At 40.0% G+C, this 27,833-nt stretch overlaps 1 protein-coding gene across 1 annotated transcript; it reads left to right on the top strand.

Annotated features, from left to right (window-relative positions):
• Positions 1-30: 30 nt before the first annotated feature.
• Positions 31-27,577, top strand: METAP1 (methionyl aminopeptidase 1). Its single transcript, XM_032686282.1, has 11 exons — positions 31-174; positions 9,799-9,850; positions 11,872-11,984; positions 13,716-13,776; positions 14,905-14,996; positions 15,714-15,797; positions 17,318-17,456; positions 20,262-20,393; positions 22,846-22,989; positions 25,350-25,415; positions 25,585-27,577. Exons 1-11 carry the CDS (start codon positions 55-57, stop codon positions 25,743-25,745), a joined length of 1,164 nt encoding a protein of 387 aa, XP_032542173.1. The 5' UTR covers positions 31-54; the 3' UTR covers positions 25,746-27,577.
• Positions 27,578-27,833: the final 256 nt, after the last annotated feature.

Raw genomic sequence — 27,833 nt, 5'->3', positions numbered from 1 at the left:
CCCAGCCGGCGGCAGCTCCGGGCGGCGGCTCCTCCCCCGTGGCCGCCCGGCAGCATGGCGGCGGCGGTGGAGACCCGCAGAGTGTGCGAGACCGCCGGCTGCAGCAGCGAGGCCAAGCTCCAGTGCCCCACCTGCCTCAAGCTGGGCATCCAGGGCTCCTACTTCTGCTCCCAGGTGAGGTTCCCCCGGCCCCAGCGCCGCGCTGCCGCGCTCCGGGCGTGCGGCGGGGCGCAGGATCCAGCTCCCCGCGCCGGCTCCCGGCCGCCCGGGCCCGGCCCGGCGTGCCCGGCTCTGCCTCCCTGCCCGCCCGGGCCCGGCCAGCGCCGGGCAGGAGGGTCCGGGCACGGACGCCGCACGAAGTTCCCCCTCGGTTCCCCGGTTGTTGGTGCCGGGGGTGCCGGGCCGGCGGCCCCGGGCGGGGCGGGAGCCCCGTCGCACCTCGTGGCCGCGGGCGATGCGGGACTCGAGCGGGCTAAAGAGCAGCCGGGGCGTTCGTGAGAGGGGGCACGTGTGTTTCTCTGCCTGGAGGTGTCTGTGGTCCCTGTGCCCCCCTTAAAAATAATGGCTTAGTGGGACAAAATGAGACGTGCTCATCAAATTCCAGCGGGTGCGTGTCTCTGTCTGCAGCAGCTCTGGTTCTGGAGTTGCTCGGCTTTGATAGACACCGGGAGACTTGTTGCTCTGAAAACAGATTTTCTTTGAATTATGAGGTTTTTTGGAAAATGATTTTATACTCTTCCTTTTTTTCTTTAATTCCCTTTTCTTTCCTCTTTTTTTTTTCTTAATATATATTTTTTGATGTTTTACTTTAAGGGTGCCTAACAAGGAGGTTCAGGTTAGGCCACATGTCATACAGCCATCAGCTCCTCCGTGTAAATTAGAGAATTAAATGTATTCTGTAGGCCTCGGCCATCCTCACCTATTACCACAGTGGTAATGGAGTGTGGTCCTTAAATAGAAAGAACTGTCTTATGACTGTTGAGTGGGGTTTTTGGTTCGTGGGTGGTATTTTCAGGGTTTTTTTATTAACTTTACAATGCTCAGGAAAATACATGATCTAATCCTTTGAACTTTATGTACGTGTACTTTCTGTCAAAATCAGCGAGGACACATGTTTAATTCAGAGATTACAGCCGACCTTCCTTGTCACAATTATAACCCAGGGTAAAATCATTGAAGTTTTGTAGATTAACATAAGAAAATCATACAGTCACATCAGCTAGATTTACTTATTTATTTGGCAGGGTTTTCTTCGGAGTTAGGGTGTAAACTGATATAGTTTGCATAGAACTAGGGGAAAACTTCCCACGTGCATGTGACACACCCACTGCACAGTTTCTGGTACTTTCCCCTGAAGTCTCTGTGCCATATGCTGGAAATCAATGCCAAGTTACATCGACTGCAACTCAAAATTTTTCTGACGATTCTGTATCTCTAGTTCCCATGTAGAGCTTGTAGTTGGCTTGGAAGATTTACTCTACATTTTACTACCCGTTTTGACATGTCTGATATAAAACTCATCGTAGTGCATCTTCAGCATATACAAATATTAGTTGGTGATGACAAAACTATTTTTTAACGGACCAAACAGGGCAATATGAAGAGCTCTAGTTACATCTTTACTTCCTTCTTTCCCATCTCCAAATCAGCTAATGTCATATAGGATGCAGAGATTTTTGTTATCTATATACTAGGTTTAATTTTTTTGAAATATCTGCTACTGTTGTAAGCTAAAAGGGGAATTACCTGAAATATTTATTGGCTTGTTAAATTGGCTGCTGGATAACGGACTACATGCCTATAAAGCTGTCCTGCCTAGAAAATAAAATATTGAACTGGGAATCCCACTTCTGAGTGACCTTGGGTGTGTTGTTCCTCCTAATTGTGCCTCGGTCAGTAAAGTAGGTAAGCACATGGAAGGTGCTTTGAAGGTTTTGGGGCAATTTGTTACAGAAGAGAGAAGGAAATTAACAGCAGCCTGTTTAAAGACGAGAAAGAAGCATCATGCAGTGCCCATGTTCCATAGCAAGGACCCTCAGCACCTCCTTAGTACCTTCTGTGGGGCCCAGTATGGGACTGCCCCGAGGTTCCAGCTCTCCTCATCTATCATCTGGTGTGTGCCATGGAGGAGCCTTGGACAGTCCTCCACTGGTGTCTGGCGAGCACAGGCAGGAGGGGTAGGTGAGGTGCTGCTGACGACCTGGCTGCCTGCTCAGATAAGCACATGACAGGTGAACGAGATTAAAAGCCAGGAAATTTTCTCTGAACTTCCAGCAAGTTTCAGCTGACAGCAGTGGACTGGTTATCATCTGTGAATCTTTTCCTAAGTTCTCTCTTTGGTGGTTTTCTTTCCTTTGTGGTCTTACACGCATAAATAACTGTTAGATAAGTTAGTGAGTGGACAGACCTAGGATATTATTCCACCTCACAGCACATGCTGTTATGTAGCACCCAAGGATGCACACTTCTATTTCTCTTAAGCTGAGCCACCTCTGGGGTATTCAGGGTTTTCTTTTAATGGAGGACAAGCAGTTGCATTAATTCTTTTGCTGGTTTAGCTCCCCAGAGCTGTGCACCGTAGAGTCGTAAAACACTTGGGGAACATGCTGCTGAAGAGTGTTGTGGCCCAGCTGTAAAGTCAACCCGTCCTTATGGAATGCAGTGGTGTTAGTTGGGTGTGCAGGCACTTACTCTGGGCTGAGGGCAGGGTGGGAGCAAGAAGCTACTGGGGTCTCCTTGAGGGGTAAAAGCATCTGTATGGACACAAGCTCTATTAATTAACTGCTTGGAAGCCTACAAGGACTTTTTCATACAGTCAAAACTCAGTCAGAGCTAAGCCCAAATTTGTAGGAGTTTATATTCTCCAGTGCTAAGAATAAACAATAGGAAAGTGTGTACTGCTGTAGAAAGGTAACCAGCATGAAGCAATGTGGATTATAAGTTGGTGACATATAAGTTTGCTAAGAAAAAATAATGCAGGAAGTATAGGACTGAGCATCTCAGTGAAGTGTGGAGATTGATTAAGCATTATTTTTCATTATTGCACATAAAGAATTGAACTTTTCAAGTAGATTACATCAAGACAATGATTTCCCCAGTGGATTTATCATTTGTGTTTCTCCTTTCCTTGAGAAAGGCTATTATTCTGGTAATTTATTTTTTCCCACCTCTCTGCATCAAAACATATGCCTCACTAATGTGCCCTGAAAATGCTCGTGCTGAAGTACTTCAGCATTCTGAGATTTCTTTGAGCCAAAACTGTTTCTTGTCTGGCTGTGGGGTACCTCGGAAACTGAGCACAGCTGTTGAATAATAGTTGTGCTTGTGCTCATACATGGAAAGTGGGCCAAGACAGCCGGGTTCTGGCCTAGCAGAGAGGTTTTGAACTGGTAGTGGAGACAGGGTAGGGATGGCATTTAGCAGTGGAGGAGCTCTGAGGTGATGTGTTGAACCTTGGCATAATTTTTTTTTCTTTCGCTTCACGGTGTAACATGAGGGACTCTTCTGCTTTGGGATTCTGTCTGCTGTTAACCCTTAATAATATTTTAGGCTAGTAAATCAAGTACTGTCACTACTGGCTACCTTCTTTCACTGTCTTGCTTTCTTTCTTTCAGGGAGCTACTGCAGTGTTATATGTGTTCATCATCTTAGAGTTAGATGGAGTAATTCAGACTAGCTTCTGAATGTGGAAATAACACAGACGTGCAGCATCCTGTCTCAGGCATATTGTTCCTCTTGCTAAGATGAATTTGCTATTGTGAAATCTACCTTATAGACACAGTCACTTGTGTGTAAATTGTATGTAGTATACATAAACAGTTTGTATTTAAATGGACAATTTACATTTCTTCTGTGTCTCCTCCAGAAGAGGCTTAATGATAAAGAAGGGGAAAGTAGTGACTGTTCTTGAGATCTCCAGTTACCATTTTTATGCAAACCTTTTAATGGTAAATGGATCTCTTGTTAAAGATTTTGTGTTGCTTTCCTGAAAACTCCTCTCTCATACTACTTATATCTGTGTAAGTGTCTTGAACAAAACAGTAGGTTTTCTGTGGTGTGGACTGGATGCTCGTGTGACTCAAGGTCACAGTAATTTGTGAAAAATTGTGATCCTGGAGAGAAGACTGGTGTTGTCCCATCTCCCACTTTGCTGTTTCCTTTCACCATCAGTGTGTTGGGGGTGGGAGGTGGGGAGCAGTGGACCTGGATGGAACTATTTTTTGTCCTCTGTCACATAAGTGCCATATTTCATTCTTGGTTCACTGTTCTTTGATGTGCAGAAAATAGGCTAAAACCTGCTGCTCATATCCAACTGCAACACATAGGGATTACTTCAGGTATAAATGGCACTCAGCAGATACTATCTTCTAGAAGATCTTTTGACAGATTTCCTTCATCTGGAAGTTGACATTCTTAATCGCCTATAAACCACCACGAATACCTATGTCTGAGCTAAATGCCTGATTATTGTTGAGGCACAAGAACTGAGCTCTCATAACTTTCTGAGAGTAAAACTTCAGATTCCTGTAGGCAGGCTTTCTGAGCTAGTGTTGAATATACTGAAAGGATAGTCCAGTTTGTATTTCTCTGTTCTGTTGTTCCTTCACTACTCCCAAAAATCACTTGTATATCTCTGTAAATCTGAAAAGCTGCAAAATGCAGTCCCTCCCTCAAAGGGGGTTGTGTGGGATCTAGGAGTCTCAGATTAAGATCAGGTTTTAGATGAAGGAGAAAGCTGATCTGATACCAACATGCTGCTTCCATTGGAGTTGAATCTGAAAACACATATTTGACTTTTCTGGAAAACTGACTATTCATGTATGCTGCTTAGGCTAGTTTGGGAATTTTGTACAGAGTTTTCAGGCCAGAGGCTGTTTCTGCGGGCTTGTACCGCCCTAGAAGGATTTCAGCATGCTGAAAAGAAGCAACTGTTTTATTTTAACATCAGGTGTATTACCTATTACATTCCTCGACATATTTATATTTATGGATAAAATGTACAGTTCATTTGTATTGTGTGTTTTATATATATATATATATCTATATATATATCTATATCTATCTCACTGATAGCCTCATATTTTTCTTCAGCTAAATGCTGTACTTAAATGGGTTTTTTTTTGTCTTCTGTTTTGCATACCTTCAAGGTGTTTGGTTAGAAACGAGTGAGTTCTCATTAAGCAAAACGGCATGATGTCAGATTAAGCCCAAGACAATTTTACATTCTAAAGGACATGTGTAAATTCAGTTAAAATGATTGCTCAAAATATTTTTAAATACAGTGTACTGCTTGGCACTGTTTCCTAGATGTTTGTCTATTACAATTCAGGGTGTAATGGCATGCAAAGAGACAGACAGTCTGTCCCCGCAGTCTTGGTTCCAACTGTCTTTTCTTTCCTTTTTTTTTTTTTTTTTTGCTATAAAATAGGTATTTTTGGAAATTCATCACAGTGGCTCTAAATGATAAGCACAGAGGATGGAGGCAGTAATTTTGTGACAATTGGACACGAGTTCTCTCTAACTGTACAGTGGGGTGGTTTTCGTATACCTGCTAATAGGTGTATTGACAGTGTCGAATGCCAGGTTGTGTAAAGAAACCATATCCGAAGGGGAAGGGGAGTCTGAACAGGAGTGCCAGCCTTAAGGCTGGAAAGTGGTGATAGAGGGTTTCCAGAGCTAACTTTAAGTGAACTATTCCCATGCAAAGGCAGTTCAGAAACACCATTTATGAGTATGCCTTGAATTCTGTGCTGTGGTGCCTTCGTAGCTTCCTGTGCTTGGGTGTCATAGAATGGCCTGGTTTGGAAGGGACCTTAAAGATCACCTAGTTCCAACTCCCCTGCCATGGGCAGGGTCGCCCTCAGGGTGCTTAGAGCTCCATCCAGCCTGGCCTTGAACACTTTCAGGAATGGGGTGTCCACGACTTCTCTGGGTGGCTTATTTAAATATAGTTTGGTTATATCTGTGCTATACAGAGGTTTGCAGTATAGTAGTATCCTAATCTTGGTTGATTTAGCATCCTTTTCTCCTCTGGAATTTGCAGCTGGCTGTACTTTTCCACCTCTTAATCAGGTTGCATGGATACATGAACCGAAAGAATAAGAAACTCTCTGTTATTACTGTAAGGATGACGATAAACATAGCACGGAATTTTTTTTCCTAATTAGTTCAGTAACTCTTTTAAAGGGTTTTGTTTTGTTCTTTCAATGGCTGATTTAAAGAAAAAAAAAAGCTTAAGTTATTTAGTAGTGATCATTGTGTTAATAGTGAAAATGCACTATACTGTAAAACAAATTCTGCTATGCTGAATGATTCTGTCAATATTTCAACCAGTAAATAGATTTTGGGCTGAGTCCTTAAGGTAAAAATCATTTACAGCAATAACATGGCTTCCACAAGTTGATCCAGCAGGAATCTTTTTGGATGGTAATGCTGGTTGTGCCTTTGGTTACCTTTTCATATATGCACAGGTTCTGGTGAACACTGTGTTGAGCTTGTTTTTAAACAGAACTGGTGGGATTGACTTAAGAACAGCTTGAAGCCAGAAATGTTGTTAAGGGTTTGAATATGTTGACAGCCTCTGTCTAAAAAACACATATTTTTCTTACTGATAGAATAGTTGTGCTCAGGATTGCTCTAAACAAATCAAGGATTACCCCTCTGCCTTCGTTTTTGTCATACATTTAGCCTCTCTTCTTGTAGAGTCCTCTCCAGTGTTTCCAAGTCTGTCCTGTTTGCTATATAAAAGCCATATACCATAAAAAGAAAAATGCTTCAGGTAAGAAGGGTGGAGGTATTAATATCAGGCATACTGATGGATAATGTAGTTTCTGAAATGAAATCCAGAAAGTCTTCCAAGAAACTTGAAGGCAAATTCATATTATTCCTGTGTACTTCCCCCATGAAGTTATTTAATATTTTAAAATATAGCCATGCAGTCTTACATGTTCCTTTTTTCACCATATCAGGAAAAAAAAAATCTTCATTTTCTTAATTTTAATATTAAAAATCACCCTGGATATTTTTTTCTAGATTTGTTTTATTTAGTCATTGAAAATTTTCTATCCTGACCTGTATAGCGGCATAGGAACATGGAAGAATCATTAGGAGACAGGAATGGTAATAGCAAGATTGAAGTAGATGTCTCAGGAGAAGGCTCTGTGAAAAGCATCATTTTTTCCGAAAAATTTTCAGAAGGTGGCCCAGGTGGAGAGAAAGAGCAGCTTTCTTCCATAGCTTGTCAGGAAGTCTGAGGTATAGAAGGTGAGGGTGCTTGCAATGTGCAGTGGTACCTTGGTAGTGCTTTGTTGCCAGGGCTGTGATTCTCCACCCCATGAGATGACAGCTGCTGTAGTTTTATCTGGAATTGCCAAGGCAGAGCTCTGCAGTCATGTGCAACGTGGTGCTTGTGCAGTAAGTTGTTGAATATAAATAATTTGTGTGTACCCGGCAAGTCCGGCGCTTACAGGAAGCGTATGACTGATCTTACACAAAATAGATGGGTTGTAGGTGGATGTTCAGCATATCCTTTGAGCGACTTCCAAAGGTGTCAGACCAAGGCAGAGATACTCATTAATTGTCCACTGCACATGTAATAGCCCGTGCTCACAAAAATGCCTTAGACTTACTGCTTCGCCGGGCTTGTTGCAGTTGATGGATGTCCACATCTCCGCGTGTCTGGGATGTCCCGCTGTACAGCAGCTCCTGTGGAGCTGTGCTCTAGGAGTTCTGACGGAGCTGCCGCTCCTCTAGAAATAGAGGGCAAGTAGAATCTGGGAAATGTGTTTGGGAAAATTCAGACTTATGGCAGCCTTATGCAGGATCCTCTTCGGCTGTTCGCAGCTGCAGGGGATAAAAAGCCAAAATGGAGCCTGGTGTCAGGTTATGGTACCGTCAGTGGTGCCGTGTTTGCCTGGTGTCTTCTGGTTATAGGCCATCAAGGAGGAAAAGACTGTTGATATAGGACAAAGGAACGACATTGGAGAGTATATCCCAAAATTCCATAGGGAAGGAGAGAATGAACTGCAACCAGGAATTACCACAGTTTATGTACATCTTCATTCACCAAATGCTCTTTTATATTCAAATAAGTGGATTCTAGGTTTGCAGGCCTGGTAGCTGCTTTAAGTCCTTAGTTGTGTAATCCTTCTGCTTCAGAACAGAGACCTCATGTTTGAAAGGGGATTAAAACCATACTGGTGCTTCCAGTGTCCTTGAAAATAGCGGTTTTAGCTTTTTAATTTCTTTTTTTTTAAATAGGCCTCAGTTAAAACCTGCTCCTTTTACTCCCAGCTCTCCAGCAGAAAACAGAAATTAGTGCATTGCAAAGGTCTGTATGCAGTGGGTTGTACAGGAAAACCTGCTGCTGCTCGTTCAAAGTGACATTCTCTCTGGTCATCCAAAGTGTTGGTTTCAGAGCGTCTTGTTGCACAGACAGACCATGTCGTAGCACCACAGCATGTCTTGTGCTGGTCCAGAGAGTGTGGTGACTCCTGGTATGTGGTGTAGGAAGCAGAAGACAGCAAGCAACTGGTTTTGGTAATGAGGGAAACAGCACACAACAGGGTCTTTTTGAACGTGGGTGTGTGTACTTGTGCACCACTTTACTGTGTTTTTATGGAGGCATTTTGGTAACTCCTGGTTGCAAGAACTAAAGAGGAAAAGGGGAGAAGATGGCTCGACAGGAGCAGACAGCTAAGACCACTCAGTAGCAACTGTGAAGCAGGGGTAGAATGTTATACACTGGGTTTAGTTTACAGATTTGTTGTCTTGGACTGCTTGAGTGTTGTATACATTAGGTTGAATCAGTTGTTGGCTCTGGATGGTAGTTCTACAATGATGATTCAGCATTAGTATTGTCTTTCCTTATAAAGAAAAACAGTTTGCTTCCTGCCTCTTTATTGTAAATCATTGGAATTAGCTGTTTCCTAATGGTTGTTTTGAGTGCATGTAGCCATTCAGTTAGAATTTCTGCTACAAACTGGAGTAATTTACTAATTAGCACCTTAAAGGATCACCTTTAATGCTGCCTTCTGCAGCTTTTCTGCTTAAATCTCTGTCTTTTTTCATGTCTTTCCTTCCTCTTAGTCTTTCTCTATTCTTCTCCAGCTGCCAGCCATTTCCATCTGCCCCGTTGCTGATTCATTGTCTGTGACACTGCTCTTTTATTGCTTGGAAAAAAGAGAAAAAGCCAGACTTCTCCACAGTCACTCTTTTCTTGATTTCCATTTCACATTTCTCTTCTTTTTTTTTCTTTCCATTTCCTATTTTTGTTCAGCAACCTTCATTTCCCACCCTTTAATCTACTTCATTAGTTCCCCTGTGATTGTGCTGATTGATCTCTGTTGCTTTCCTGTGCTGGAGAAGGAGGCAGAAGGGATGCAGTTAAAGCAGGAGGAGATGGCTGGTTGTAGGAGCCAAGGGAGGACCATCCTGCCCACTGCAATGCTGTAAGATCATGTACAGAGATAGACTCTGTGCTTCAGCCAGCCCGGAGCAACCATGGTGCTTAGTTACTCATTAAAATGATAAAGGGACAATATTTAGTATGTAGGATTAGGTCAATGTATTTCACTACCACGAGTGTTTGGCTGCTCTTTCTGCCTATTCTGGTTAAGAAACTTTTGAATGTAGTATTTTCTATTGTTAAGACTAGCAGTTTCATGCATGTTCCTACAAGGATTAATAAAACCACTCTTCTAGTTTTCTTTTAAAATACAGTTGCTTCTCTGTTTTGTGAGGATGACCACGTTAATGCTACTTAAAACACGTATTTATATATTTTGTTTGCAATTCTAGGAATGCTTTAAGGGAAGCTGGGCCACTCACAAGTTATTACACAAGAAAGCAAGTAAGTTCACTCTTTTTTTAATCCATTTTAATATTGTTTTGAGTTGGTTTTGTCCTGTGCAGTGAGCTCTGGGTGGCTCTGCTTGAGAAGGGGACTGGACCAGTTGACCTCCAGAAGTCCCTTCTAACCTCAGCTGTTCTGTGCTTCTCTGTCTAAGAATGGTGTTGGGTTTTTTCCAAGGTATGGGGCACTGGGTTCTGCATGTCTGAAGTTTTGACCAGTTTGCAGTAATCTTAAGTGTTGTGTAAAATTTCAGAGACGGAAGTGCACAGAAGTCTCTCTTTCTGCACACTTTTCTATTTGTATGAATTATTGCTTGAGCTACACTGGCAGGTGTATGAACAGAGAAAGAAGGATGCTGAAATAAAGGGCAAGGAGAATAATAAATCATTATTTTAGACTTGTTCCTTCATAGCATTTTGGCGTCTATTGCAGTAAAAGACAATAAAGTGGGAAACGTCTGTGCAAAGTCTTTGTGGTAGACACTTGGTGTGTTTCAAGCAAATCAGAGTGCAGCTGCTCTGTACAATTTGGAGTGTACCCCTTTGGAAAAAAAAGGGAAAATGCTTGTGTGCATGGTGCAGCCATTGATAGGAGGATGTGTCATAACTAGGATTTTCCTGAGTTTAAAGGTAATAAGAATATCTGTATGCCTCAGTTACAGCTGGTAGCTCTGGCACACAAATACGAGTAGACTGGTAGATTCTGCCTTACCTGAGTAGTGAAAATACCCCATGAGTTTAAAACCAAAAAGAGAGCAGTCCTCAGTTCTGCCTCCCTTGCCTCCTCTCCCCCATCACCGTGCCCGTCTTCATTAAGCCCTGCTTTAAAGGGAGGTAGGACATGTCAGAAATTCAAATCCTCGAATAATCTACCTCCTTTTCTAAAACCCAGTAAAGCTCCTTTTTCCATAATAAATGTCGAATGATAAGCTTGAGTAGTACAGACAATTACGGATGTATTCCTTTGTTCTGCCTTCCCAGTGTAGGGATCTCATAGTTCACACTTGCATTTTGTATCCTATTACTTTACATCTGCATGGATATTAAAAAGTTTGGATTTTTAAATTATTATTTCTCAGTGGTTCATCTAAACTGAATATCATGTGAGCAAATGGCTCAGGTATAAGCCACAGAGACTGAGGAATTCACGTTAGGGCTTGGTATGGCAGACCTTTTGCCATCTCTTCATCCTGGTGAGATATAAAAAGAGAAAACAAACAAGTTATCATGTTACGAGTTAAAGATTAATACTACCATACTCTTTCTTAACCCTTACCTCCTCTTTCTGAGTCAATGTTTCTCCTTTTGGTAATACTCACAATCTACTTGCCTTTAAATAAACATCTTCAATCTGCCCTCTTAGGACTGTGTTATTTGTGAATGAAGTCAGTCACTGGACCACATCAGGCATGAATTTCACAAGGTCAAGAGAGCTGGGAACCTCCAGCAGTTTGGGACCATCTTATAAGGTGTGCACAGTGCTTGTCCAGAAATGCAGCAGTGGCAGCACCTGCACTCCATCAGATCTGGAGAGGTAGCAGGCTCCATGTATTGAAACTGGCAGCTGGGTGGTCTCTTTCCCACCTCAGGTCATTTCTGTCACTGGATGCCAAGAGAGATCACAGAAAAGGATGTGCAAGAGTGTTAATTGAAGGGATAGTGAGTGTCTCTGTAGAAATATGCTTTTTCCCCAGGAATGAAAACAAGCACTAGGTTATAAAACTACAAATGAAGAACAACTTAATTGCTACACTTCATTTGTGCATTAAGTCCTGACATTCCCTAGTTTGTGATTGAATAGAGTCGGAAAATTGTGAATTTCGAATGCGAAGAACTTAAGGGCAATACAAAATGATAACTGCTAGTTACACTTTCATGTATCAATATGTAAAATGCCAGAATGAGTCAGATCTAGACTTACGTACCTCTAAGTCATTTTCTAGACTCCACAGTTCTTATTCTTAAGTAGGACTGATCTTGCTGCTGCAATTTTTTTCCCACTTTTTCTTGTCTTTTCAGAAGATGAAAAAGCCAAGCGTGAAGTGTCTTCATGGACCCTGGAAGGTGACATTAACACAAATCCCTGGTCTGGGTATCGATATACTGGTAAACTCAGGCCACACTATCCACTGGTAAGCAGTAGGTGCCACTCCTTACTCCAGTACTGCTACATTCCTACATAGAACTGCTGCATTGCTACACAGAACAGAAGTCCTGTGAGGAGAGGCTGAGGGAGCTGGGGTTGTTCAGCCTGGAAAAGAGGAGGCTGGGGGGAGACCTCACCGCTCTCTACAACTACCTGAAAGGAGGTTGTAGCCAGGTGGGGGTTGGTCTCTTCTCCCAGGCAGCTATCAGTAAGACAAGAGGGCATGGTCTTAAGCTGTGCCAGGGCAGGTTTAGGTTAGATATTAGGAAGAATTTCTTTACAGAGAGGGTAATCAGACATTGGAATGGGCTGCCCAGGGAAATGGTGGATTCACTGTCTCTGGAGGTTTTTAAGATGAGACTGGATGTGGTACTTAGTGCCATGGTCTAGTAACCACAGCGGTGTTGGATCAAGGGTTGGACTTGATGATCTCAGAGGTCTTTTCCAACCCAGCTGATTCTATGATTCTGTAGCAACTAATGGACCACTCCTGACCTGATTACCTCCCACATTTTAGCTGAGAGAGGCAAGCTTCTTAAGCAGTCTGAACCTGATGGCAGGGACATATATGACTGTCCTTATTGTGGTTCATTTTGATTTAACTTGTTCTATCTCTTGGTATATTTAAAATTAAAGAAGTGAGGTAACGTGCATCAGTAACAGGCTTAAGCTCATACCTTTTAGCTGTATCTTTTGACATTTATTTTGCAAGAAAGCTACTGCTAGTTCAGGTGATGTCTCCTAGCTGTTTAGTGTCTTCACCAATTATGAAGCAGTCTGTTTTCAGAAAAACTCAGGTGAATTAATTTAAAGTTTAAATAAATGGGTTTATATTATTTTACGTTAGTGGTTTGAAATAACCTGGTGATTGAACTGGTGAACAGCTCTTTTGAAGGAACAGAGGTTATGGTAATGTCCAGCACTAGAATGTTGAAGAATAACAAGAGGTCAGTAAGATCTTTGGCTGTGAAAGGTGGGTTTAGAAGATGATGACCTCAGTATAGGTGTGTTTTTGAATTGATACAAGTTTGTATATGGAATAAGCGGAAGCTTTTTTACAGGAGTAGTGGTGTTTTGCTTACATTTGTCTTTTCTAATTGGCCTGTGCTGGAAATGCTGCCCCAGTGGCATCCCCTCTATAGTCTTCTCCATCTGTTACAGGCTTATCAGAGAACAGATTAACAGAGCCTGAGCCCATGTGAGTTTGTTGATGTTGTTGGAGAAAAGGGTGTTTTGGATATTTCACCGGCCAAGTAATAGGGATGTTATTGCTGAACATTGGCTTTTTTGTCTTCTGACTGCTGCAGGACTGATGCAAATGAAACTAGTGCTAATGAATATGGCAATCTTGCTAGAGAGAGGAAGGATGTATGTGGAACCAGTGCACTTGTACTCTGGAAAGTAGCAGAAAAAACACTGCAATGTAACAGGGATAATATATTATTAAACCAATTTGATTTAGTTTAAAAATAAAAGTTTGATTTTTACAAAGGCACGGAGTTAGATACTAAAAGTTGTATAATATGAAGGCAATAAAGAGTAACAGGAGAGTGTTTGAGAAATGAAAATTTGAACTGTTCTGCAGTGTTTGCATACTTCACAACCTTTTCTAAGTGGACTTAGCCATATTTTACTGTATTTAATTTTGCTGCATGAGTTTTTGTGACTACAGTAAGTGTTCTTGCAATCTAACCAGCTTTGCCTGTGATTTATTTAGACGCCAACAAGACCTGTGCCAAGTTATATTCAGAGACCAGACTATGCTGATCATCCACTAGGTAACTTGAAACAAATCACAATTATAGAGTTTGCTTTCTATTCTTCTATTTTCGTTTTAATCATAAAAACCTATAAAGCACGAAGGAGATACTGAAGAAGGGAACCTCTTCTATCTGGTTTTCTCACTTTATTTCTTCCTCTTGTTAACTTACTGATTTTTCAAAAATAATGGTTACAAGTATTTTTTGGAAGTCCAAAGTTTGTAATGTGTTATCTTTGAGAGGTGTTCAGGGAATTTAAAAAACCCCAAACATACAAGTCCCAGTCCTGTTGTTGACTTCATAACAAACAACAACTAGTTGACTGTCACGGGTGAATTCTAAGCCATTCTCAGTGGCATCAGTGTAACTGTAGAAAATGTGTTATGAAATAACAAAAGAAAAACCTGCAGTAAGCAACTCCCAGAAGAAAACTCATGTGAGTTCCAGCTATTTTTCAGCACAGAGGGAATGCATTACTTGCTTATTGGTTTGTTTTGATATTTTCCCCTTTTGATATCAGTATTTGTACTTTGTATTTCCCCATAGAGCAGCTATAAATAGCATTATTTTTTAATCTTATGCTGTTCTTTAGTTATTCTTTACAGAATGTAAGTATTTAAACAACACAAAATACTGTATTTTAGGGTGTCGTTCATCTATAAAGCTGAGCTTGCACGGAATTTGCTAGGAAGAATTTACATGTTTTTATCAGATGATTAGTACAGTAGTATAACCAGATATATTCACAAGCTCATATAATCTTTTATGGCTCTTTCAGAATATTATTTATTACTATTTATTTTCTAAAAGCAGCTAAAAATAATTTTCTATGAATAAAATAATTTCCGTGTAAATCTGATTTTTAAGATTGTGTTTATGCAGTAAGTGAATGGGCCTTCTGAGCACGTGTGGGCATTACAATATTGTGGAAGGCTTATGAATTGAAATTAATCTGAATAATGATGATAAGGCTATGGTTTGGTGGGCTTGTTACTTTAGTCTGTGGTGAGAAAGTCTGTACTTCATTGCCATTGGCATGCTGAGGAAGTTGCTTGATTGGACATATGTAGTCATTAATCACTCCTCTGTGTATAACATGGGTTTTTTCTTTCTTTTTTTTTTTTCCTCCCCCTTCCCCCTTTTCAGGAATGTCTGAATCAGAACAGGCTTTAAAAGGAACCTCTCAAATAAAAATACTGTCATCTGAGGATATAGAAGGGATGCGAGTAGTGTGTAGGGTAAGGGGGTTTTGATTTTTGTTTCAAAGTGCCTTTGTTCTCTAAAAATCTGTAGTGATTTTACCAGTTTGTGACAGCACGTTTGAGAGTACCAACTTTCAAACCACTGTAGAGCACTGAAAAATAGTTCAGGAAACTTGATATTTTCTTGCTTTTTGTCTCCTTGTGGCTCCTTATTCACAGTATGCTGTTTTACAAGCAGAAAGATGACTTTTATCTGTTTCCTGGCTTTGTTATTACTAGAGAGACAATCTGTGGCTGAGACATCATTGCTGTTAAGAATATGTTTTATAGTGCATAAATGAGAACAGAACTCTTGGAGTGCTGTGTAAAAACTAAAAAACAACAGCAAAACAAAGCCCTATCCCTAACAATTTTTGCAAAAGAGCTGTTCAGTTGTAATCACTTCCTTGTGCATGAAGTCAAACTTTGAAATGTATTTAGGTAGTCTGATTTGAGATTATGGTATTCAAGGAAATTGTGGCCAAAATCTTAAATGGGGTGTTTTCAAATCTCACAGACGTGGTTTAGTAATATAACCTGGAGACGTCTCAAAGTCTTTCTAGAGCCCAACTCCACACAGCTTTCCTAGCAATCTCAGTGTAGCTGTCAAAATGAGTTGCTAACCTTCTGGAGAGTAGTCCTGGCCTATTTTAAATAATTAAATATAGGTCAATAGATCAATTTTAAATCTATTTTAAATTGTTTAATTTGCAGCTTGCTAGAGAAGTATTGGATGTTGCTGCCATGATGGTGAAACCAGGAGTAACTACTGAAGAAATTGATCATGCCGTCCATTTAGTAAGATTATTTTATTTTTCTTCTGGTGTTTCCAAGTGCTTTCTGCTGTCTCTGTTTTTGAATGATTGTTTTGTGGTTTTCTTTGTTGCTTGAATTCCTTTTCTTTATTTTGAACTGTTTCCCAGTTTGAAGCTAGTGAGTAGTGCAGATGGTAGAAGTGTGCTCCAGCACAGTGGCAGGTTCAAAATGAGTTAGGAAGTCCTTGGCCTTTCTCTATCTCAGCAGCTTCCATGATTTCTGGCTTCAGGTTTCTTCTAAGTTTCTTCACCTGCTTTCTCAGCATCATATAATTTTCTTTCTTCTAAACCCTTTTTGCTCCACAGATACAATTATATAAAGAGCATCATTTGTAAACCATGGACTTCCTGTGCTCTCTGTTGTTGGCTAAAATGTACAGAGGAGAAAGTTTAGTTATTTATGATTGGAATCAAAACTGAGGTGCCTCAGAGAGAATTGAAACAAGATTTTTTGGTGCAGTCAGACAAATTAAAGCCACAGTCCAATGAAGTGTTTGAAATACATGTTCAAGAATCTTCCTGGCTTAACTGTTCATAGGTATTTGAATTGTGTGATTTTTTTTTTTCTTTGCTGTCTTTTCTATGAATCATACAGTCTGATAATTGAGGATGATTCTGTCCATTGTGGGGAAGGCAACGATTCTGTTATGGTTAAGTTTGTTAGAGAGCTTTGTGGTTCTTTTTATCTGCATTTGCAGCTCTTGAGCCAAGATTGTAAGGAACTTACTCTGGTTTCATTAGGCTAGAAATTTCTGTTGAACTGCATTAAAAACCAAATTATTTGCTTAGGCATAATGTCTGATATGAACAACTAGTAGTTAAAATGATGTTACCCCTCCTCAGCAGTTTCTGGAAAATTTTTGCATGGCAGATTGTTGATACTGACTGATATCCTTAATTGGTACTTTGCAGTTTTAAAACAGTATTATTTTTTTAAATTAAAACAAAAAAGTTAACACAGTATTTTTTTCCAGTATTTTGCTCAGTACGTCACAAAGTGTATGTATGTATATGTAAGTATATATAAAATGTGTCCATTTTGCAAAAATACCAAAAATGTTGTTAGAGTGCCAGGGAAGCAGCTTAAGGTTTTAAAGCTAGGGGTGAAAGAGTGGTACTAAATGTTACTTTGCTTGTGTGTCTTGCAAAAATACTTAAGAGTCTTAGACTGGGTGCTTAAAAACAGTCATTGAAAATGACTGTTTTTTTAACTGAATAAATATTGCCATGCATTGTTTTAAACCTGAATTTTTCAGCATCTGTAGTTGAACATAAAAATGAGCAGAAACAAAATTGAAGTACTTTTACTTTCTTCCTGGTAAGAAATGCAAAGCATAACAAAATACTGTAATACCAAGAAATGCTTGAAGAGTCTTATTTTCAAGAGTCACTGCTTTTCAGCCTATCATTCTTACTGTAAAACTGTTGTTTATGTTTTTTCTACCTTTTTTCTTTGTACAGAACTTACTAATGCAAAGCGTAAATTGTATTTTCTCTATTTAGGCTTGTATTGCAAGGAATTGCTATCCTTCCCCTCTGAATTATTATAATTTCCCTAAGTCGTGTTGTACGTCAGTGAATGAAGTGATCTGTCATGGAATTCCCGACAGGAGGCCGTTGCAGGAAGGAGATATTGTTAATGGTAAGTGCTGTGAAAATTGACCTTTAACATTTCTACCTTCTGTCCAGTTATAACCATGCAGTCAGGTGAGTTTTCACTCACAGGCAACGTAATTGAAGTAGCTTCTTAAGAGAACCTTTTTTTCTTATTTACCAATTAAATTCATGAGTTTATTTAATAAAATTACTTGCAAAGTTTGATCCACTTTAGGGCTTCATAATTCTTCTGCCTGGTTGTTCCAGACTATACATATATATATAGTGAATAAAATCTGTACTGAATTAGTCAGCTGGATTAGTTCTATGTGAATTCTTAATTAGATGGCTCTAGATCCTTATGGTTTTGCTATGGACATGATGATTATGATGACTGTAAAGGATCTTAATGGTGAGGCATGGTATAGCTGCTTATTGAAAAACATATCCTTTTTTTTTGAGCATCCTAACAGTACCAGTTGCTTTTTGCTCATGGTACTTAAGGTACTTACACCTTCTTGAGTGGTGAGGGATACTTCTATAAATTACTTGACCATTTTTTGTTTTCATTTTCATTTCTTCCTGGTTTGGCAGTAAAAATTAATGATACTTGTTTCGTACAAGCACTTGTGCCTTTTTTTATTGCATTGGTTTGTTTTTCTCTTATCCATAAATAAATACCCAGCATGTCCTAGGCTTTGGCCTGCCTCTAGAAGCGGGTTGGAATCATTTTAGATCATCAGATATTTGCTATATATTAGCATGTAATAATAGCTACTAAGTCTGCATCTCAGTGCTGTGGGTACCAGCCTTTTCAGAACAAGTTTCATGATTGCTGCCCCTTTCTAGGGGAGGTTTGGTCTGGCTGATGGCTCTGAGCTGTAGTGTACATGTAACAATGTGTGCCAAGCTCCTTTTATCTTTCTTTAATTTCAAAGATGATGCCTTTACACAGCTCTCTACTGTTACCAGCTTTTCTGATATTGCTGGAGTCCAAACTAAGAGGCCTAATTCATAGAACCATAGAATGGTTTGTGTGGGAAGTGACCTTAAAGACCATCTAGTTCCAAGCCTCGTGCTGTGGGCAGGGACACCGTCCACTAGACCAGGTTGCTCAGAGCTCCATCCAACCAGGCCTTGAACACTTGCAGGGATGGGGCATCCACAGCTTCTCTGGGCAATGTGTTCCAGTGCCTCACCACTCTCACAGTAAAGAATTTCTTCCTAATACCTAATCTAAACCTACTCATTTCAGTTTGAAGCCATTCCCCCTTGTCCTGTCTTTACATGCTCTTGTAAAAAGTCCCTCTCCATCTTTGTTATTGCCTCCCTTCAAGTACTGGAAGGCTGCAATTAGGTCACCCCGAAACCTTCTCTTTTCCAGACTGAACAATCCAAATTCTCTCAGCCTTTCCTCATAGGAGAGGTTCTTCATCCCTCTGATCAACTTGATTGGCTTCATCTACACAGTGCCATATATCTCCACTATTTGCTTGCCAAGGCTGTACCTCAGCCTTAGAGAACACTTTCTGTAAGGGGTTTAGTCATATCTTTGTCCACATCCCTGCCCTGACTGCACTTGCTCAAGCTTGGAGCCTTCTATTTTGTTTTGATGAGAAAGAACTATGCTTACTTTTGGTAAGGTAGCGGCTCAAAAGCCTCTTTAAAAGAAGGAACAGAACAGATGATGAGGAAGAGATAGAAAAAGTACCTTGGAGGGAATGTACCCAACAAACAGTTACAGGGAAGTGCCCATCTTTATCTTTATTTAAAATGCTTTGTCCTGCTGGAAGCCATGCCAAAGTCCAAAACAGGTTTCTGGAATCACAGGAAAACGTCATCCAGAAGGTAGTAGCAGGGGTTGTCTAGTCCAGCCCCCTGCTCTGAGCAGGGCATCCTATAACATCTTGTTATCATACTGTTGCCTGGAAGCAGATCCTTAAACAAAGCTAATCTGTCTGCAAAAGTGAGATGTTCTGGCCAAATCTGACAGCATCAAAGAGAAAGTCTTGTAATCATGTGACCTATAGAGATAGACTGTTTGCAACAAGTAGTCTGGACTCTGTGCTAAAGGAGCCCTGTTAAACACTTTTATCTGCATATGTTACCAGGGTGTTGGTTTCTGTACAGTCCCGTTGTTACAGTACCAGATTTGTACACTGGGCAGAATGTTCCTGTGGTCCCACACAGTCATGCAGGGAGTATAGCATAACCCTGCACATGCTTCCATCCACAACAGGCAGTATTGTTTTCATAGGGTGTTAATTTGTTTCTTAAATGTTTGCCAGCAGTACAGATTTACTGTTGACACCAATATGTGGTTTCCCACATTTTTCTGTGAAGGTTGTACTGGTCTCTCTCAGTGGCTCATATACCATATTCCTGAAGTACTATTGTTCAATACAGTTTCCTTCAAGACTGTTGGCCTGTGAGAGGGTCTGCATGTTGATTTCTTCATGAATAGCAGAGCAATAACTATTCTAGTGGGTTTGGTGCTCTAGCAGCTATTAGACCTACTAGGTGACTGACATAGACTTAAAACCACCAAAGTACTCATTCTACCACAGGAGGTCAACTTGAAACGCAAAAACGTTTTTAAATTTAAGTTCCCCCATTAGTGCTGGAATGAATTCTAAGAAGGTATTTTAACTAGGTAAATCACCATGGACAAAGAGCTTCTCTTTCCTGGAATACCAGTTGTAAGCTTGCTGTGTCTGTCTGTGTTGCCTCGAAGTAATCTTGACTTCACAATTAGAATACCCCATTTTCACATGTTTGTGTTTGTCCCTTCACAAATCAAGAAGTGAGGAATACGGTGCTGATAGTCCAACATGTCTGGTGTTCTTTGCAGTGGATATTACTGTCTATCGCAATGGCTACCACGGAGATCTGAATGAGACGTTTTATGTTGGAGAAGTTGACGAGGGTGCAAGGAGACTTGTCCAAACAACTTATGAGTGCCTAATGCAAGCCATCGATGCAGGTAAACCCTCTGACCAGAGCCTGAAGCATTAAGGTTTTGGTTCTCAAATGTGATTGCTCTTATTTGACACTGCCCAGAGTGACTTCTCTTGCCACACGCAGAAGCACTGGTGTGTTGTCACCAGCAGATGATGGATGTTGTATAATAGTGATCCTTCAAATAACACAGTTCTGTGGGCAGCGGTTGCAGCTCCTGTTTGGAATGTGGATTGATGAGAAAAATGTACTTCATGCTGACCTGACCCACAGATGATGATATTTACATGGAAACAGCCTTTTTTGACTGTTAGTTAGATGAATAAGACATCCTTGATGTGAGTAGGTTAGAGAATATGACAAGCAAAAGTGTGTTTTGGAAGACCTTACTTTTATAATTTGTATGGTGTTGCACAGTCAACCAGAAAGGTAAAAAAAACACCTTTTGAACACTTAAACATATCTCTTTACCCCAGCCAAACATGATGGTTATTTCATAAAGCAGGTTAGAACTCTTGATTTTTAGCTGTGGGAATGTGCCAGAGAAGACAGATCCATATCCTTCAGTACACACAGAACTTCAACTATATTGCTTAGTTTTAACTCAGGACAGCTGTATTGAGACATACAATGAGAGAGAAAGGTAACTCAGTCATGTTCAACTTCTGAAAATAAAAACAAAAATCTCCAAAGTCCCTGGAAATACTTGCATCATCTATATCTTTTATACCGTATAGCTTCTTAAAATTCCCAATATAATTTACTCCCTTTAAGGCCTCTAGAGACTGAAGTTTAAGGTGTTGTATAGGAAGGCTTTAAACTTGCATTTAATCAAAAGTAAATGAAAAAAAGTTATAATGAATATAAATTTGGTTAATAATTTGGAGATGGCTAGCCAAGCTGAAAAGACAGAAAGCCATAGGAATGATGTCTTGTGTATCCGTTGTATGATCCAAAAAAAACCACTGCAGAGCTGAGCTGTGAAGAACGTAGATTGTCTGTTTATGTGGGATTATTGTTCTGAAATGACTGCTTTGTTTTTCAGAGCTAAACCAGAACAATGTTTATCTTTGCTCCTGTACTTTTATTTTTATAGCAAATGTTACATGTGTTGTCTCTTATCTTTTTATTTCCTGGCTTTGATGTGTAAACTATGACAGAAATTCCCCTCTGTGTTCATTATAATGAGATTTAAATTCTCAGTGTAAGTTTTCTTTACCATCTTCTTAGATGCTGTAACAGGTTTTAATGGATTTTAGACATTGCCTGCGAGTAGGGATTCTGGCAGCGAGTGTCTCAGCTGTTAAAAAGGGTCACCTCTCCCCTCTTTAAATCATCTTAATTTCTTGGCACTGGACCAGCAGAGCTCTAACTAGGAGAGCTGTATGAGAGAGAAGCAGAGGGCTCCTTGCTGCACTGAAATGAGCTGCTTGTGCTGTCAGGCCCAAGGGAGATGGTACAAAACCAACAGATTAATCTCTTGCCCAGACTTTTTTTTTTTTTAATTTTGGGAAAAGCATGCACACTTCAGTAATCTGATTTTCTTGTTATTTTCTGTAAATTTAACATGGAGATTTCAGTTGTAGTTGCTTACATTAGCAGAGAATTGAACTAAATGGTTTCTTAATGTAAAGTTTTAGCTTTATGTGAACCCTGCTTAAGGTGGCTTCACACAACCGCATGACATCTGGCTCCTGAAGGAACAGCATATACTCAGGGAATTGCAAATGCTCTTGAAAAAGCATTTACATGATTTTTTTATTTTTAGTGGCTCAAGGTTGCATTTGGTATGAATCTTCATTAGCTGATGGATGAAACATTGCTGCTTTTATGATATTATTACTCCCTTGTCCAAGTACTCAAAGTGAATTTCTCACACCATTTTCATGTGTTTCACACTCTTAAAGGCTTCTCAAAGGGCTTGTCAAAAAAGTTAGCCCTGAATACGAACACACTTATTTGCTGTAGCGTTGTCATTGAGAATCTTGACTAAGAGTAGAAATACCCATTTTTCTTTTTTTTTTTTTTGATACATTCTTAGTCCTTTGTGTACATTTTTCACATAGTAGTAGAGGGGTAAGTGTGTATTAAAATATAGTTCATACATTCATTGCAAGAAGCACTGCAGCTCAGGGTGTGAGAGCTTAACAAGTACTTTGAAAGTTGTTTTTAATTTCAAACTTTGATACCCTTTGAATGTAAGCATTTGCATCCATGAAAGGAAGAAAAGAGTGTTCTTGTGGAAAAGGAGTTTTCTTCTTTCTCTCTTGTTTTTTTCTTTTATATGAGACCATTTCCTCCCTCTCTCATGTTATTGCACTCATTTATGTACTTAGTGGATTAAGTGATCATAGGAAGTTACGTACTAGAACAGATGGACATACAAGCCATGAGCGCTACAGAGATGGTGTTTTGATGGTTAGTTATGTGGAAGGAAAGCTCTTTAAATTTCCATCTATATCTCCTTAATTTTGCAGTAAAACCTGGTGTTCGGTACAGAGAACTGGGAAACATCATTCAGAAACACGCTCAAGCAAATGGATTTTCAGTGGTTCGGAGCTACTGTGGGCATGGAATCCATAAACTTTTCCATACGGCCCCTAATGTGCCACATTATGCCAGTGAGTATTTATTCCCTTTGTGCTGTCCTGTAGACAAGAGGGGGTTTGCAGTGAATGCACTCGATTTATTTCTTGGTTATATTCTGTTAAAGTAGCATGTTGCCTGACAGTGATCAAGTTAGTATTTTGGCCCTTGGGAGTTCTTTTATTTTTTTTAGCTCTGTACAATAGCATCCTCTATGAACATAGAATAGGTGAATATATTATATAATAAAACATTCTGTGCCTTCACCAGAGGTAAGTGTCAGCTCTCATCTGTACTGGTTAAGTGCTCAAAGTTTTTGCCTGAATTCTTAACTCAATTCCCTTAGACATTCTTGTCTGACATGAACAGGCAAATGTTTGTCTCCTTAGAAAGTCTAAGCAAAAACTTACTCCCATTTCCAGATGTAAATAAAAAGCATTTTGGATAGTATAGATGGGTGTTGTGTCTGAATCAGGATCCTGTTTCTTTAGGTTTCCTCATTTGAGTGTTGTGATCTGGTATTCCTGGAAGCTTCTTTATAATGTTTGGCAGAGGAGGAATGATGCCAGCAGTGCTGGTTTTTGGAAATACCCGTGGCCCCGTAACAGTTTTTCCAGCAGGACTAAGGAACAGCATCCACAGAGCCAAAGGAGGGAAACTTAAATGCCAGTGGACAACTAAGGATAGAGTAAATATCATGAATGATGTTCATCATATATGATGAACAGTTCACACTCACTTGAGCTGTAAAGCTTCCTTGACAGGTCGCTTATTTCCTCAGGCCTGACAGGTGCCTCCATCTTCTCATCTCCTAATGAGCTTTAACACATTATGGTTATAGACTACTGATTCCTGACTTTTCAAGTCATCATTTCCCTAAGTTATTTTTTCAGAGAACATCTGAAAAAATCTGTTAATTGTGGGGTAAAAGGGTATCAAGATTCCTGTTGTGTACTTTTTGTTGTGTAGAATGAAGAAAATCTGGATTCTTTGGAGATGGAGAGCATTTTATACCAATTAAAATTCAGTCTGAGAACAAGGAAATTCTTCTCTTTCCTGGCTATTTGGAACTTTGAACTTTTTTTTTTTCCCCTTCATTGAGCAAATATGCCTGTTCCTAAAAAGAAAGGTGCAGGTTTGGTTTGTTTTTTTTTTCTGGTATTTTTAAATACAGATTCACAGCAAAAACAAAGTGGAAAGATCTGAGGGACTTAAAGGCTCATGAGAAAATGAGATAAAAAGAATGCTGCTGCTTATTTCTGGCTTACTGTGAAAGGAGTTTGAAAAGCAAAAAGCTCATTTTATAAGCCTTTAAATTATTTAACAAAACCATGAAAACTACAGGGAATAAAGGACAAAATTTATTCAGATGCAGAAGACCAGAAACTTAAATGTAAGTGTTGAGACAAGAAATACCAGAAGATGATTGAGACAGAGACAAGACCATTTAAGTAAAAGAAAAATATTCTGGTTGCTGTTGTGGCAGCTTGATGTCTGAGATTTTTAAAGCATCTAGGTGGTTGAGGCAGTTTAATAAATTTACACAATTAAGAGTTAGGAGGATGGGGAATCTGTGTGTAAAAATTGATGCAAATTGTCTACAGCAGCAAAGTAGCTTGGAGCTGATGGTTCCTGTGCAATCCTGCAGCCCTCAGGCTGAGTCACGTCTAAGCTGCGCTGCCATTCTAGGTGAAACAGGGCAGTGGAAAAGGGCTGAAACCTTTCTTCAGTCAGACTACACTCCTAGAGTCGTGCTGTGCTTCAGTTCATGTGCCTCCATGTAAATATTTTTGGTGCATATAACATCAAAAAGCTCCTGTCTTCTTGTCTCGGGTGCCTTGAAATTCTTTGCTGTTTTATGTTAGCTAAAGAACACAGCATTGTCACCCTGACACTATTATGACCCCATTACCCAGAGTAATGAGGGGGGCATAAATGGAGTCATGGGATTACTTAACCGCTGTCATATTTTTACCATATTGGAGCTAATGGCTCAGTGGAAACAAATAAGGAGGTTTCAAGCCTTCTCTGGGTATCTTAAGTGCTTCTTTTTATTTTTATTTTTTTCGTAAGTAATGCTTTTCATTATAGAAGTGTGCAGAAATTCCTGTATTACATTTGTTCAGTGTTTTTATAGAGCTAGAGTTGAAATTCTTGTTGTTGGAGAGAAAGACAGCAATTAATTTTAAGCTCCTTGAGTAAATATTTTAGTGTTGGAGGATGGGGGGAGAAGGAAAGAATTAAAGGAAATTTTAATGTAGAAGTAAAAATGCAAAAGTGAACAGGTCATCTTGGAAGGGCTTTTCTGACTTTACAGTATTATTCTAGGACAAGGATTCATTCATTTACTAAGATGGTATCCCTTTTTCTAACTTGAGCGTTTATTTTATTGCAGAAAATAAGGCAGTTGGAGTCATGAAGCCAGGTCATGTATTTACAATTGAACCAATGATCTGTGAAGGTGAGCAATTTAGCAATAGAGTAAAATGGTTACTCTTGTTTACTCTTCAGTAGTGATGGAATAGGATGCTGGTTCTATTCTGTATAGTTGACAGATTTTTCCAGTTCTCTTTGGGGAACTGTTATCTGTTACTTGAAGACTGGCAAAAAGTCACCATTTCTGTTTTTAGGTGGTTGGCAAGATGAGACCTGGCCTGATGGTTGGACTGCGGTGACGAGAGACGGAAAGCGATCGGCGCAGTTTGAACACACACTCCTGGTCACCGACACAGGCTGTGAGATCCTGACCCGGCGGCTGGATAGTATTCGTCCCCATTTCATGTCCCAGTGAGACCCCAGGCTGAGCTGGGAGATCGGAACGATACATACTGGTTTTGTCTCTGTACTATGCATTTTTTTAAGAGTACAGAATAGAAAGATTTCATCCTTTACTTTGTTCTCAGTGATTGTAGATAAGAGGAATATCTTGAAGAACCTGACCCAGTGTCTGGAAAAGCAGAGAAGAATGGAAAGAATTTTCTTCTTTCCTCCTACCTACAACACTCACACTATATTTTTGTTTTTTCTTTAATTATCTCTTTAGCACCTTTCTTCCAATTAGACCCACAATTGCTTCTGTTGCTGCCATGATATTAGCTAGGAAAGTGTGGGTAACCTTTCCCACCGGGACTTGATATTTTGGGATTCAGGTTTTTTTCACCACTTCAGTGTGCCCTGTTGCTCTTGGCATATGAGTGGCACCTGAGATTTTAAGCATTTCTAGTTCCAAAGACTTGCTCCTGCTTCTGCAGATACTGTTCTAATGGGCTGGGCCTTGTTTGTTTATCAGTTGAGAAGGGGGTAGAAGGGAGAAAGACACACACTTCTGAGAGCAGGTTACCTTACTTCTGTCCCCATCTCTCTGCTGATGGCTTCTATGGTGATTCCAGCTGTAGGTGACACACTGTGTTAATGGCAGGACTTGTCTCTCTTGATGGAGATTAGATAGTATGGGCTTCCTACAGAGAAAATTAATGAATTCTGTTCTATATGCAGCTCCCTGGAATAAGCTGCTTCTTGGCGAAGCAGTTCTTACAGGCAGCCTCCCGCTCCAAAAGCTTGGTGAAGCTGATGTATCAGACTTGCCTAGGTAAAGGAATGAAACAAGAACCAAAAAGATCCCATGATTCATGGGATCCCTATGTGTGTTAGCTGTGGGGCGTTTTTTAAAGGTACATCCACAGTAGCTGTGGGGGAGTGGATTTGCAAGACTTACAGTGAAATGAGTATATATCTCAAAACCAGTCTGAGTGTGTGAAAATGAAATGTGTTCAATGCTGTATTTGTTTTCTTTTGGTAATTTTTAAACGGGTCATTTCCCTCCCCCCTCAGTTGAGTGAGTTTCATGCTTTTGGAAAGTCTTAGGGGGGCAGCTATGAAAACTGATCTTTTTTTCCTCAAACTGGGTATAGAGTGGGCAGTGTTAGTATATATACCCCTTTATTTTTTTTTAATGGGTCATGATGAGCTGGAAACTGTTATGTTAAGGAGAGTGGATTGATTAGACCTCTCTTCTCTCCACCCTTTTTTTTCCCATGCTCACTTCCCTTCCATAATCTTTAGTTTCTCTGCTGAGGGAATTTATTTTTTCTTCTGAATTGTAATTAAAAATTTTTCAGACCCCATTGCAGACTTAGTCTTACACCACTGTAATGCAAGAAATAAACCAATACAGACATTAAATCATACAATCATGGGCACAAAATACACCTTTTACAAGGTGTACTGTGGATCTGGTGCCACAGACCTGAGAACGTGAAGTACTGCATACCCTTGGCTCCCCTTGGCACTGCAGAATTTAGGTAATTAGGGAAAAGGGGTTAATTAGTGCTTCACAGAACTGGACTCGCGTACTCCCAAATTTGCCAGAAAATGTCTTCTCTGCCCTGAGTGCCTCAGACCTCTGTTGCTGTAAGAGTATCACTGCGATGTTTTCATTACCTTTATTATTATTTTTAATTATGCAGTAAAGTGACCTGAAATGATGCATATAGAGCGTGTGTGTGTGCATATGTGTGTGTGTGTGTGTATAGATTTTTAACAAAACAGACTGTAGTACCTGAGTGGAATTACCTGTGTTGAATGAGATGTACTGGGGAGATGACTGTCCTGGAGGTTTGCCCACCATATCATTCACTTGAATGGCTACAACGGTCTTGCCTTTTCTATGTGTGTGTGTATGATGGGGGGGGCTTCATTTTTGGTCTATAAAATAAAAGTTGCAGCTGCTTTTAACAGAAAGAACCTTTTTTTTTCTTTTTTTTTTTTTTTGGTAATCCAAAACCAGACATAGAATTCTCAGTTATATCCAGGTTTGCTTGCAGTAGTGCAAGCTGCACTGGCAGGTGCATGCAACTATTTAAAACTCAACCTTAAACCC

Source organism: Chiroxiphia lanceolata, chromosome 4 (genome assembly GCF_009829145.1).
Source record: "Chiroxiphia lanceolata isolate bChiLan1 chromosome 4, bChiLan1.pri, whole genome shotgun sequence".
NCBI classification, from domain to species: Eukaryota; Metazoa; Chordata; class Aves; order Passeriformes; family Pipridae; genus Chiroxiphia; species Chiroxiphia lanceolata.
The sequence above is the reverse complement of the archived record's forward strand: the minus strand, read 5'-3'. Positions and strand labels throughout refer to the sequence as shown.